We start from the raw sequence: 14,414 nt of genomic DNA, 5'->3' as shown, positions 1-14,414 counted from the left end.
CTAATTCTTAGTAATACAATGAGGACCCGCAGGGAGCATATGGGCCCCAAGGCCCCCCACGCAATACCGCCGCATTTAGCAAGATGCCGCCTGCCAAGCCGGCCGACCTGCGGAACCAGGCCGCCACCGATCGATTGGCTGGCTGCTCTGTGGTTCGCAATTAGTCAGCCACCTCACCGGATAAGACGACAGCTTTGCAACCATACACTCCCTTCAACGATTATCACGCAAAGGATCGAGCTCCGATCCTACGGTGGCCTAATCACACGCGACCACTGGACCCGGCAATTTCCAGGCTGTGATCCGAGCGTGAAGGTGCATTCGGGCATGCAGGACCCGGAAAGAAGACCATCAAGTGAGTCCTCACCGCTCGCTACCTGCCTAGGTAGGCTAGGCCATGAGCCACACGAGGCTCTAGAGATCCATCCAGACCAGCTTCATGGCCAGCCAACGTCGGTATCTCGGGTACGTATACATCATGGTAGTTAGTATCAGCATCAGATATGATAGGGGGTGTCCATAGTGGCAAACAATGAGAAGTTTCTTGGAGCATCGCATGGTGAGGCGCGGAACTCCGCGGGCCAGTGATACAGTATCATTCAACCACGTATCGATACCATGAGCTTGTTGGCTTGAATCTTGGGTCTAGCTTATCTGTACCGCTGCAGTACCCTAAAGTACACTGCCCGAAATTTCGGCACCAATGTAAATTCTTTCTATCAGTCCCGAGCTGATGACACGGCCTTGATGGCTTCAAAACGAGGCCAATCGAAGGTTGCATGTGACTTCTCGCGATCGGGTGAGAACTACGAGCACCAAAGACAAGTTCGAACAACATACCGCTTTGGGAAAAGAATGTAGAAAAAGCCGTAGCTTTTGCTTTATTTCAACGCTCTTGCCACGTGAAGAAGACCATCAAAAAACATCCCTGGAAAATCATGGCATACTATGCACTGGGGTTTTGGCCCCTGTCAGGCGCGACCGGTCTGTGTAAAGATTGGAATACGTGCAACTGCGCTTCACGTTTCTTCTCTCCCCGTCACTCATTCTTGGAATTTGCACCTGTCATCTGCAGAATGCCAGGGAACAACCAGCCACAAAGCCAAAGGCAGACTGCCTTGCCTTGAGCGAAAGAAATGTACTGATCATGTGGCATGATACTGGTAACGCGTGAATTGGTCAAAAAATACATATGATACCATGAAGAAAACACTTTTTCTGCTGTGAATGGGAGACAAAGAAGAGGATGCTTTTCAATATATATGTCAGCATTAAATCCTTTTGTCAACAAACACAAGCTCTTCCACGTGAACTTCAATCTCCTCGGACTTGGCCTGTAGCTCATTCCCCAAAGGCTGTATGTCAAAATCACAGTCATGGCGCTGACGCCGGTGCTTCTGGACAGCAGAAGCAAGTAACTTGAGAATAACCTCCGTTTCCTGCCACCCAACGCACCCATCCGTGACACTGACGCCGTATTTGAGGCCCTCCGGAGTCGCGGCACTAGCAATGTCCTGGCGTCCCTCGTTAATATTGCTTTCAATCATGACACCTACCACAGGTGCGCCTTTAGCGATCTGGCCTGCGATAGAGGTTGCAACCTGGGCCTGGTTGCGGTAGTCTTTGTTCGAGTTGCCATGACTACAGTCGACAACGACACCCGGCTGTCCATGACCCGCCTTGGTAACGGCGGCGCTGGCGCTGTACGTGTGGTCTTCACTGTAGTTGGGACCGGATCTACCGCCACGTAGGATCAGGAAAGTGCTTTCATTTCCATTTGTCCGTTGCTGAATCATTTGGCCGTGGTCGTTGACCGTGATGAGGGAATGCGGCCCAGCAGCAGACACCATGGCGTTGGTAGCCACATCCAGGCTGCCATCAGTGCCGTTCTTGAAGCCCACAGGCATGTCTAAACCGCTGGCCAGCTCTCGGTGTGTCTGGCTCTCGGTGGTTCGTGCACCGATGACGCCGCAGCATAGTAAATCGTCAATAAATGGGACGACCAGCGGCGTCAGAACCTCGGTCACGACCGGAAGGCCAAGTTGCGTGATGTCCAGCATGAGCTGGCGAGAGAGCCAGAGGCCTTTGGACAGGTCAGCGACCCTCGTTGAACTATCAGCTACCGACTCTGAAAGGTCCGGATCATGGACGAAACCCTTCCAGCCTACTGTCGTGCGGGGCTTCTCGATGTAAACCCTCATCACAACGAGGAGATCATCGCGATGAGTGGCCGCGGCTCGGGCGAGGAGCTTAGCGTAATTTAGGGTAGCTTCAGTACTATGGACGCTGCATGGACCGATGAAAACTATGACGCGGCCGTACCGGCCATTTCCATTGGCGAGGATCTTGCGAATGTCTTCACGAGACTCTTGAATCTGCGTGCTGCCCTGAGAGACCTGTGAAACAATCTATTAGTTTTAACTTCAAGACATTTCGATTTTCCTGTCCCCAGAAAAGCAACTATAAAACGAAACAAACTGACAAGTGGTAATGCCCTCTTATATGCAGCTGGCACCAGCGAGTGGTCTGACTTAGAGCAAAAAGATAGTACCGACATGCTCGGGAGGAATTTGGGCAGAACACCCTAGTAATATTCCTTTTGCGCGTTTCTCTAGCACAGATGGTTTGACTCGACTAATGATATCTCAAAAAAAAAAAAACCACCGGATTGGTGGTTGGACGAACATGGAAGAGGTTCATTACTTCTTGCCCGATTCGAGGTCTTTGATGATGATTTAAACACGCACGTTGCGCCTTTCTGTATGGATTATATAATAAAGATAAGGCCGGATGTTCTATGCCTTATCAAACAATCATCCTTGTATGGGACCAAGGGAGCTGCCTGACCTTCCACCCATGCATGCCTGTCGATGACCTCCACGCTGTGGTGGCGATTCTGGCCGACGTTTAGCCATAAAAGTCGCTAATGGAGGATATGGTATCAAGGATATCAGCATACATATGTATGCAGATCTAGGTACAGTGAGATTTCTGCTTACCCGATGCATGAAAGGAGGCGTGCATTTTGTTGTATCTTGTGTGTCATCTGCCATAGTCAAATCAGGAAAGTCTGAAGGGCTGTGTGACTCACAATATGGCAGATTTAGGAGTCCTCCGTGTTCCCAGAAGGCGCATAGAAGGTCCGATAGTGAGGCTACCTAGGTAAACTACCTGTTCCCTTGGTGTTCGAGGTATCTCGGACAAAGGCATCAAGCAGAAACGCGGTTGCGCATGGAGGGCCTCGAAGGATCTATTTGCTCGTCTTCCCATGCTTCATAGATTGCGTCATAGATAAGATCTCATGTCACTCTGGCCTTTCGAAATTCAGCCAATTCCCAATACACAAATTCCTGAATCTTAGATTGTGTATTGGAAGCCGAATGCAGCGGCCAAGTGTCCGTAGGCAACCACTGAATACGGAAGGTATCGATTCACATGAAACCTGATATCCTCTAAAATTGGATTTTGAACTTAAGTCTGTCGGCATAGTTTTGCTATTTTATCCAAAGCCGAACCCTTAGGCTCCCAGGGGCTTGTACGAGTATATAAAGGATCCACATACGGACTCACATGTCTACCTAGGTAACATGGGTTAAAGCTGAAACCACCGTAACCTTCCTACATTGTTAATATGCAGTCGTTTGTCACAGGACTGATAAACGTATCGGGGCTTGGATTTTAAGCGCGGCAATTTCTTATTTCATATTACCTGTACAAAAGAGACTAGTCTACCTCTGCTGATCTGGCCTGGATCACCTCCTCCAGTTCATTTTGGCTCGGGGTTGCGTATCCCTGTTCAAGCTGTGCCCCACGGGTAGCCACCAGGCTGGAGCTGGCCGTTGAGGAAAGCAAGCTTGATAAGCTTTTTCTCTGCAATCTCCTCTTGATGCTTTTCCAACTCTTCCACGTCCCAGTTAGCATGGATGTAACCTCCCTTTAGGAAATCTGCCTTCTCAGTGGAAAGATAAACAGAAAGGCCACCAGTAAGGGCCGCCTTGTCCTTTGAAAAAGGCAGGAAAGGTGGCACAACCATGCCACGGCCCTTCTCTGCCTCGACCATTCCAGGGTGGATGGAGAACACACGGAGCCCAGGCTGCTCAACGTCCAGGCATTCGCCAAGCTTGATGACAGCGAGCTTAGATGCGCTGTAGCCCGACATGGCGGGAGCAACAAAAGATGCTCCCAGGCTGACCAAGTTGATGATCGTTCCCTTGCCGCCGGTGGTTTTGACCAAAGCCTGAATCGCATTAAATGTGCCGCGAACGTTCACCTCCTTCATTCCAAGTCAGATATTGTACAACTCAGAATCGAGGACGCGACCATGAGACTGTCAGAAGATGTGAACATTTTACTCACAAAGTTCTCCCACCAGGCCGAAGAGCTGATTTGGTCGATGGGTGCAACGTTCATGGCGCCCGCAGCATTGACGAGGACATCGACTTGACCGAAACGTTCAACAGCCTCCTTGAAGACCTTGTCGGCGTCCTCCTGAGACGCCACGTTGCCAGAGATAGTGAGCACGCGGGAATGATCTGCCAAGTCCTCAGTGACAGCCTCGAGCTTCTCAGCAGTCCGGGCCACAAGCACCACGCCTTTGGCACCAGCCTGTAGGAACGACTTTGCAACTGCCTATGTTTGCATCAGTTCTTGTTCCGGGATGTTACGCACGGTACGTGAAACACTGGACGGAAGGTGGAACTTACGAAGCCAAGACCACCACTCGCACCAGTGACAATCACGACCTTTCCATCAGCGCGGACCGACGGGTTGTTTACTGGGTCCACCGCGGGGTAGACATCGCGATGCAGCGATTTGGTGAGCATGAAGGGAGCCGTGTAGGCGTTTGCGTCGACCTCAGCATTAGCCGCCATACTTATGGTCAGTTCTGCTCAGAAAAAAAAAAGTGAAGGTTGTTCTTGACCGAGTGGTTACAACAGAATAAGAGAGCTCTTGGTGAACTTTGAGAAGAGCTACAAAAAATAAATGGCCACAGAACCTTGATCGTACTTATCTTGTTGGCATTGGCTGTAAAGTGAATCCATGCCATTTAACAACGTTTGAAGGAGACTATGTTCTATGCGACCAGGCGACATTCAGGCCAGGAGTGCAAGCCTTGGGAATTAATTCCGCCAGATTGATTACAAATTGAGAACAAGGACTTGATTGATGATCTAATGCGGAACAGATTGGAAATTCGATGAGAAATCCAGCCGTCTGTTCGCGTATTCGGCTTTCAGCGCCACTTCCGAGGTGGATTCATTCCTTTACACACGTGCGTAATCAAAAAGCAAAGCAAACCGAGCGTGTTTGCAGGATTCTCGAGAAGGTGTTGAGCAAGGGTGAGACTTGTAAATCCTGTGGAGTGGTCATAGCAGATGCTTCCACACCCTTTGTTCCACTATCTACGCCCCACACCCAGGCATTGTATCTCGGTACTTTTTGTATGCCACCACTCTGACCATGCATTTATGCACTTTATCTCTTTCTGTCAGATCTCAAACTACGGAATCCGCAAGACTGGCATCGACAAGGCCGACGTGACTCCACACACACTTGCCCCCCGTTATCTCATCTGTGTCTGATCCTTTTTTCTGTCCCACAGCATGAATCCCTTGACCCACCAGGGGAGGGGTGCTGGGGAAAGAGAGAAGGGATTGCTTGCCCTCTCTGCTCCCGACACCTTTCCCCCTCTGGGCTTTGACCTTGGGGTTCCTCTCTCCTCGCGCTTTCTCTGAACAGAAACCGTGCTTGCCTTCTTGCCGCCAACAATGGTCATGGAAATTGTAATCGTCGGGGGCGGGCTGTGTGGTCTGGCCACAGGTATCTCAGTAGCGCTTTCAGGACACCGAGTGACCATCCTCGAGGCCTCCGAAGAGCAACATGAATTCGGCGCAGGGCTCCAGAGCTCCCCCAACGGAACGAGGCTTTACCATCGCTGGGGCCTGCACGATCTCCTCGAACCCATCGCTACGGGTCCGCGTGTCCTTGAGATTCGTAACTTCGACGGTTCTGTTCTCGCACGTCGACAAAATTACGATGAAGAGGTCAATCAACGATATGGTCATCCGCTGTGGACTCTACACCGCGTAGACCTGCAACATGCCCTCGTTCAAAGAGCCAAATCGCTCGGGGTCGAAATCAAATTCGCATCGCGAGTTGTTCATATACACACAGCCATTACCAGGCCCTCAGTCAGAGTTGAAAGCGGCGTCGAGTATCGTGGAGACCTCGTAGTAGTGGCCGACGGCGTGTGGTCACATTCAACGTCACAGGTACTCGGCCGTCCTGTTGCTCCTGAGCCAACTGGGGACATTGCATATCGGATCACACTCGACAGAGCCGTGGTTGAAGAGGATGACGACTTGTTTACCTTCATGAGCGAGCCACGCATACAGATATGGCTGGGTTCCCGTGCACATGCTGTTGCATACTCGGTTCGGAACGGCACGCAGCTTAATGTAGTTTTATTGGTCAAGGATGACTCTCAAGACTCGGAAAATATGCGTAAGGACGCAAGAAGTGCGGTCGACATAGCAGAGGCCCGAAGTCTTTTCAACGATTGGGATCCCTTGTAAGTTTCTGGGTTTTTGGCAATAACGCTCTGTGATATTTGCTCCGTGCTAAGATATTTGCACCTGCTAGATTGGCAAAGATTCTGCAGAGGGCGCACCAAGTGACCAAATGGAAGCTCATGAACTGTCAGTCAAATTTTACCAAACTCAATCCGAACTGCACCATTGTTTGATTTGAAGTTGACCTTGCTCAACAGTATCGCCTCTACCCACATGGCGCTCTACCGAAGGATCCTGTGTCTTGGCTGGCGATTGCTGCCATGCTATTTTGCCGTACATGGCTCAAGGTCTGAATATGGGACTTGAAGATGCAGCCGTTCTCGGATCTCTCCTCAGCCATGTCAATTCAACGACTCAGCTTCCCAAGGCAACTGCGTTGTACGAACGTTTGAGGGTTTTGAGAACCACGCGGATGCTAAATGAGACACACATTCATGCGAAGAACTGGCACCAGGAAGATCCCGAGCTTCAGGAGAAACGCAACATTGACCTGGCACGCAGCTTTGAGGAACCTACAACATGGTAAGTTCCAACCGCTCTAGGAACCTCTTCGTATGTTCACACTGTTATCTCCGTAGGACACATCCTCAACAACAGCGGTGGATCTGGTCTTATGATGCATATGAAGAAGCTGAGACGGCTTACCGTGCTGAGCCGTTTTAGTCCACCCCCCCCCCCCCCACCTCCAGGCCCTGACAGCCTCTGTGTGGCAGACAAGGCGGCAGAGCTCCGACAAGCGTCGCTTATAGGGGCGGCTTTTTCCTTGTTCCTACGTCCTCCATCCATATCCTATGATGTGAGCCCCCACCGCTCTTCCATCACTACCGCAATTCCTTAAATATTATTCCTATTTCTGTTCTCCTTGACAACTTTTAAAGACGCGAGGCTCCGGATTTTGAGTAGTTGCCAAATAATTTTGTTCCTTTTCCAACCTCTCAACTTGCCTTTGACGTATTTGTCGACACTGCGGAAACATTAGGACAGCTTCCGTTCCAGAAGGCTCTTGCATCCCACCGAAATTGTTTGTTGTTTGTTCCTACAGGCATGGAATGTCCGGCATCCACCCTACCGAGGCCAGTGAGGAAAGCACCCTAATTATTAGCTACTAATAGTATAGAGAGACAACTCTCGGGTGCGCAACATTATTCCTGGCTCGCATCAATCGAACAAACAACACCGGATCCAGCAATCCTATACTTGCCGTACCTAGACTCCCAGTCCACTCTGCATGGCGGCCCGGATGATTTTCTCGATCAACGTTCAGAGACATCACGAGGCGATCCAGTCTTTCAGGCCACGTTGAGTGAGGATGATGAATAGAACCCTGAAAACTGGCCGGCTCGGTACCGCTGCATGGTACTAGCTGCTACCATAGATTACTTAACACTTATAGTATATACTCTAGCTTAATCTTACCCTTTATCATTCTATCTTTTATAAAATAATATATTATTTATATTTATTATCTTCTCTTTATATTAATTCTATTTTTATTTTAAAATAATAATATTAACTATTTATACTTTTAATATTTTTAAAATAATATAAAGTTTTTATTAGTTAGCTTACTTATATATAAGTAGGTAAAAGTAGTGTATATTAATGTTGGTTAGAGGTCTGCCTAGCTGAGTGGTAAAGTACCTAGTTGGGTTAGCTAGACTTACTAACTAAGCTTAGTGGTCCATGCGTAGGCACGCACCCACTAATCTTGCTTGCAGTGGCTAATCCACTACAGCCTACTATTCCTACATTAGTACCTTTTAAATCTTTTAAAATCTTCCTTTTAACTAATTAGAAAGCTTTATTTATTAATAAAGTAGTTTTTAATTAAATCGCTTTAATTACTTAAAATTACTATTAAATATATAATTATAATTTATTTAATTTAAGTACCTAAAAACGCTTTAAATTAATGTTTTATATATTATTTAAATTATTTAAATTTGAATTATACTAATAAATAAAATTAAGTCTAAATTACTAATCAACTAATTACTTACCGGGCTGTCTATTAAATAGTTACTAGGCCGTCGCCTAGTTATTTACTAATTATAACTAATTATTAGTTAATCTATAATTATTAGTTAATTTAATTAGTCCTTCTAATAGTCTTCTTCTTCTTTTATATTTAGCTAGTTAAGGCGCTTTAATATACATTAAGTGGGCTTCTTTTAATTAGAGTAGCAATTATTAAAGTTATTAAAATTATAATTATTATAATTATTATAATTATTATAATTATTATTATAATTAAAATTATTATTTAAAGTATAATTATTTAGGTAGTAGTTATTATTTAGGTTAAAGTCTTTATTTAAAGTAAAGTTTAATCTACCTTTATTTAAGTAGTAATTCTTTTTTTCCTTATAGTCTTTATCTCTACTAGTAATATAGTTTTCTTAGTTAGGCTTAAATTAATAAGTTGGGGTGAAGCTATTAAAACCGCTACTATTGCCACTATTAAGGCTAGTAAAGCTACTATTTATAAGGGGCTTAAGCCTAAGTTTAAATAGCTTAAAGGCTATTAACTTTAACTTTAATTTAAAAGGAGGTAGTTACTTTTATTACTTTTATTTTTTATATATTATTAAGAGTAAGTAAAAGGTTACTTTTTTAAATTTATTTTAAGGTTATTTAAGTAGATTGAATTAGTAGTTATTATCTAGCTAGGGGATTCTATTAAGGTTAATAAGGGTCTTTAATATTTTCTCCTTTTTTCTAATATATATACTATTATAGTAGAGGTACTCTTAAAGCTTTTAGAGAACTTTATATTTAATTCTTATAAAGTTTTAATTTTTAAAGTACTTTTAAAAGTTATAGTAAAGGGGTTTATTAAATTTAATAAAATAATTATAATTAAAGTTAGTTTTAATATATTAAAGAATTTATAAAAACTTATAGGTTATAGGTTCCTTTTAAGTAATATACTAAATAATCTTTATAATAGTTATTTATATAATTAAAAATTTAAGTTAATATAAATATTTAGTTTAGGTTAGTAGATTTTAATAAATATTATTAATATACTTTTTAAAGGTTATATATAACTTAAATGGTTTATAGGTATTATTATATTATAAGTAGGTAATAGGTTAGTTAATAGGTATTATAGTTACTATAAAAGGTTTTATTTAATAGATAATAAGGGTTATTATAGGTATTTATAGTTTAATACTTCTTCTAATATATTATAAAAGAGAGAGAGGGTTGTTATAAAAAGGGTTTACTTACTTATTTACTTAATTACTTATTTAATTACTTATTTAAGTGATATAAAGTGGGCTAGTGGGGCGTTAAATGAGCTGCTAAATGGATTGGTAGGTAGATAGTTAAACATTACTTTAAGAATTTAATAAGTAGGTAGGCTTGAATTATTGATTATAAAAGGGATTAATTAATTTAAGAGGAGAGTTACTATAGATATTTATAGTTTTAAATCTCTTCTAATATATTATAAAAGAGTGAGAGGGTTGTTATTAAAGTTATAAGACTTATTTAATAAAAGGGTTCTATTTAATTAATTATACCTATAGGTATTTATAAATAATTTTATTTTTTTTAAATTATAGTACCTATAAATATTTATAGATAGCTTTAATAATAACTTTAAATACCTTATTGTTAGAAGTTAGTTAGTAATTAATTAGTATTAGTTAACTTATTTATATATAAATAGGTAAAAGTAATATATATTAGTGTTAATTAAAGGTCTACCTAGCTAAGCAGTAAAGCGCCTAGTTGGGTTAGCTAGACCTACTAACTAAGCTTAGTAGTTTATGTGTAGGCACGAACCTACTAATTTTACTTATAGTAGCTAATCTATTATAGCCTATTATTCCTATAATTTTATTATTAATAATAATATATTATTAATTTTATTTTAAATTTTTTAATTTTAATATTTTATTTATATTATAATTTTATTAAAGTTTATTATTTTATTAATTATTTTTATTTTATTTTAAAATTTTAAAACTTTATTAAATATTAATTTTTTAATTAAATTTATTTATTTTAAATATAATTTATTATATTATATATATTTTAAAATTAAAATTAAAATTAATTTATTATTAATTTTATATTTAATAATATAATTTTTAATAATAATTTTAATTAAAAATAAATTTATTTAATTATAATAATTTTTATTAATATTTTAAAATTATTATAATATTTATAAAATATTATAATAATTTTATTTAATAATTTAATAATTAAAATTTAATAAAATTTAATTATAATAAAATAAATTTTAAAAAATAATTATTAATTTATATATAATAATTTATAATAATAATTATTTATAAATTTATAAAATAAAATAAAAAAGTTTTTATTTAAATAAATATAAATTAAAAATATTAATAAGTTTTTAAAAATATTTCTATATTTTATTTTTATTATAAATATATTTTATTTATATTATAAATTCTTTTATATTTTATAATTTTTTTAAAAAATTTATATATAAATATTATAAAAGAGGAAATAAAGATAAAGTAATTATCTTTAATATATTAATTTAGATTAAGATAGTACTACCTTTTATATAAAGGGAAAGGTTTAAAGGGATTATAAAGGGAAGGTTTAAGTTTTAAAAGTATAGGTAAATAGGTTATACTAGATAATTAAGTAGTAGGTAGCTAGTAGGGCTCTTAGTTACTTATATATATATACTTATAATAAAGATTTTAATAATTTTTAATATATTTTTATAATTATTTTATAAAAAACTTTAAATTTTTATTTTTATTATATTTTATTATATTATTAAAAGTTTATAATTATTAATATTAAACTTTATAAATTTATTTAATAAAGTTTTATTAATATATATATATATATATATATATATATATATTATTTATATTTTTAATTTTAATATTAAATTAAAATAAAAATTAAAATTTTATAAAATAAAATATAATATATTTTTAAATATTAATTTAATTAAATTTATTATATAAATATTATTTAATAATTTTATAATTATTTATAATATTTTTATATTAATATTTTAAATAATATTTAATTAATTTAAATTAATATTATTAATTTTAATATAAATTAATTTATTAAAAATTAAAACTATTATATTTTTAATTATTTAATTTAATATTAATAAATATTATTTATAAATATTAAATATATTATATAATTAAAATAAATTAATAAAAATAAATAATCTTTTAAATATAAAATTAAAAATTTATAATTATAATTTTATAATTAGTTTTTATTTAATTATATTATATTATTATAACTTTATTTAACTTTATTTAAACCTTTCTTTAAATTTATTTAATATTTTTTAAATAAATTAAATTTAAATTAAAATCCTTAAACTTAAATTTAAAATTTTATAAATTTAATTTATTTTAAATTAAATTTATAATTCCTTACCTTTTAAAAATATATTAATTATTTTAAATAATAATAACTTTTTTAAAATAAAGGTTTATCTTTATATAGTTATAAAGTTAATTATTAATAATTATTTTTTTAATTATAATAAATTTATTAAAATTATAAATTTAAAGTAGTAATAAAATATAATTATTTTATTTAATTATATTTTATTTTAATAATATAATAAATTAAATAACTATTTTAAATAGTTTTATTTATAATATAATAAAATAAATAAATAAATAGTTATTTAAATAAAATTAAAATCTTTAAAGGAATAATAACTTTATTTTTATTTATTTTAACTAACTTATACTTAAATTATATAATAATTTTATATATAATATTTATAAATATTAAAATAAAATAACTTATAATTTATAATAATTTTAACTTTTAATAAATTAATAATATTAACTTAAATTAATATAATTTAATATATTAATATAAAAGTATTTTTAATAATAAATAATATTATAAATAATTATAAAATTATTATAAAAGTTTTATATAATAAATTTAATTAAATTAATTTTTAAAAATATATTATATTTTATTTTTTAAAACTTTAATTATTTATTTTAATTTAATAATAAAATTAAAAGTATAAATAATTTATAAAAATAAATAAAAATAAAAATATTAATATTTTTAAATTTTAATTTTATTTTATAAATAAATATTTATTAAATAAAATTATTTAAAAATAATTGTTTAATTTATTATATAAACTATTTATAATTTTTAATTTTATTATTAAATTAAAATAAATAATTAAAATTTTAAAGAAATAAAATATAATATATTTTTAAAAATTAATTTAATTAAGTTTATTATATAAAACTTTTATAATAATTTTATAATTTATTATATTTATAATATTATTTATTATTAAAAATACTTTTATATTAATATATTAAATTATATTAATTTAAATTAATATTATTAATTTATTAAAAATTAAAATTATTATAAATTATAAACTACTTAATTTTAATATTATTAAATATTATATATTAAGTTATTATATAATTTAAATAAGTTAATTAAAATAAATAAAAATAAAGTTATTATTTTTAATTAAAGTTTTAATTTTATTTTATAAGTAAATATTTATTTATTAACTTTATTATATTATAAATAAAACTATTTTAAAATAGTTATTTAATTAATTTATTAAATTAAAAATAACTTTTAAATAAAGTAATTATATTTTATTATTATATATAATATTTAAGTTTATAATTCTAATAACTTTATTATAAATAAAAGAAATAATTATTAATAATTAAATTTATAATTATATAAAATAAATCTTTATTTTAAAAAAATTATTAATATTTAAAATAATTAATATATTTTTAAAAAATAAAATTATAAATTTAATTTAAAAGAAATTAAAATTTTATAAAATTTTAAATTTAAACTTAAAAACTTTTTTAAATTTAACTCTCTTAAAGAAAAATATTAAAAAATTTTAAAAAATTTAAATAAAATTAAAAATTAAATAAAATTATAATAATATAATATAATTAAATAAAACCTCTTTAATATAAAGTTAAAAAAGTATAATTATAATTTTTAATTAATTTTTATTTAATTAGTTTTTTATTATAATTTAATTTAATTTAATTTAAACCTCCTTTTAAATTATATAAATACTTTTATTTCTATAAATATAAATATTAAAGTAAAACCTTAAATTTAAATTTAAAATTCTTATAAATTTAATTTATTTTAAATTAAATTTATAATTCCTTACCTTTTAAAAATATATTAAATATTTTAAATATTAATAACTTTTTTAAAGTAAAGTCTATTTTTATATAATTATAAATTTAATTATTAATAACTATTTTTTATTTATAATAAAGTTATTAAAATTATAAACTTAAATAATAAAGTATAATTACCTTATTTAATTATCTTTTAATTTAATAGTATAATAAATTAAGTAATTATTTTTAAATAGTTTTATTTAATAAGTATTTACTTAAATAGAGTTAAAACCTAATTAAAGGAATAATAGCTTTATCTTTATCTATTTTAACTAACTTATATTTACTTAAATTATATAGTAAATTTAATACTTATATAGTACTTACTAATATTAAACTAACTTATAATTTATAATAATTTCAACCTTTAATAAGCTAATAATATTAACTTAAACTAATATAATATAATATATTAATATAAAAATATTTTCTAATAATAAATAGTATTATAAATATAATAAATTATAAAGTTATTATAAAAGTTTTATATAATAAACTTAATTAAGTTAATTTTTAAAAATATATTATATTTTATTCTTTTAAAATTCTAATTATTTATTTTAACTTAATAATAAAATTAAAAAAATATAAATAATTTATAATTTATAATTAAATAAAAATTTAATTATAAAATTATAATTATAAATTT

The 14,414-nt window shown here is 32.9% G+C and overlaps 3 protein-coding genes across 3 annotated transcripts; 1 reads left to right on the top strand and 2 right to left on the bottom strand.

Annotated features, from left to right (window-relative positions):
• Positions 1–1,271: 1,271 nt before the first annotated feature.
• KVR01_005215 (uncharacterized protein) lies at positions 1,272–3,053 on the bottom strand (the record flags this gene model as incomplete). The annotated part of the gene is made up of 2 exons (XM_044793401.1): positions 1,272–2,396; positions 3,000–3,053. 2 exons carry the CDS (start codon positions 3,051–3,053, stop codon positions 1,272–1,274), a joined length of 1,179 nt encoding a protein of 392 aa, XP_044645660.1.
• Positions 3,054–3,676: 623 nt separating this feature from the next.
• Positions 3,677–5,179, bottom strand: KVR01_005702 (uncharacterized protein). Its single transcript, XM_044781445.1, has 3 exons — positions 4,704–5,179; positions 4,357–4,629; positions 3,677–4,273 (listed from the first exon to the last, which is right to left on the bottom strand). Exons 1-3 carry the CDS (start codon positions 4,869–4,871, stop codon positions 3,797–3,799), a joined length of 918 nt encoding a protein of 305 aa, XP_044646147.1. The 5' UTR covers positions 4,872–5,179; the 3' UTR covers positions 3,677–3,796.
• Positions 5,180–5,509: 330 nt separating this feature from the next.
• On the top strand, positions 5,510–7,855 carry KVR01_005674 (uncharacterized protein). The gene is made up of 4 exons (XM_044791779.1): positions 5,510–6,571; positions 6,643–6,698; positions 6,770–7,094; positions 7,151–7,855. The coding sequence occupies exons 1-4, from the start codon at positions 5,769–5,771 to the stop codon at positions 7,233–7,235; spliced, it is 1,269 nt and encodes a 422-aa protein (XP_044646119.1). The 5' UTR covers positions 5,510–5,768; the 3' UTR covers positions 7,236–7,855.
• The last annotated feature ends 6,559 nt before the right edge of the window (positions 7,856–14,414 follow it).

Source organism: Diaporthe batatas (genome assembly GCF_019321695.1).
Source record: "Diaporthe batatas strain CRI 302-4 chromosome Unknown Contig00005, whole genome shotgun sequence".
In the NCBI taxonomy this organism is placed as follows: Eukaryota; Fungi; Ascomycota; class Sordariomycetes; order Diaporthales; family Diaporthaceae; genus Diaporthe; species Diaporthe batatas.
This window is presented reverse-complemented; position numbering and strand designations above follow the sequence as displayed.

Bases quoted from the DNA above. Each gene is read 5' to 3' on its own strand.
- KVR01_005702 (XM_044781445.1), bottom strand. From the start codon at position 4,871: ATGGCGGCTAATGCTGAGGTCGACGCAAACGCCTACACGGCTCCCTTC. The intron at 4,630-4,703 runs GTAAGTTCCACC...ATGCAAACATAG, and splicing joins CGAGTGGTGGTCTTGGCTTC to GCAGTTGCAAAGTCGTTCCT. The intron at 4,274-4,356 runs GTGAGTAAAATG...CTTGGAATGAAG, and splicing joins CGGCCTGGTGGGAGAACTTT to GAGGTGAACGTTCGCGGCAC.
- KVR01_005674 (XM_044791779.1), top strand. From the start codon at position 5,769: ATGGTCATGGAAATTGTAATCGTCGGGGGCGGGCTGTGTGGTCTGGCC. The intron at 6,699-6,769 runs GTCAGTCAAATT...CTTGCTCAACAG, and splicing joins CAAATGGAAGCTCATGAACT to TATCGCCTCTACCCACATGG. The intron at 7,095-7,150 runs GTAAGTTCCAAC...TTATCTCCGTAG, and splicing joins TTTGAGGAACCTACAACATG to GACACATCCTCAACAACAGC.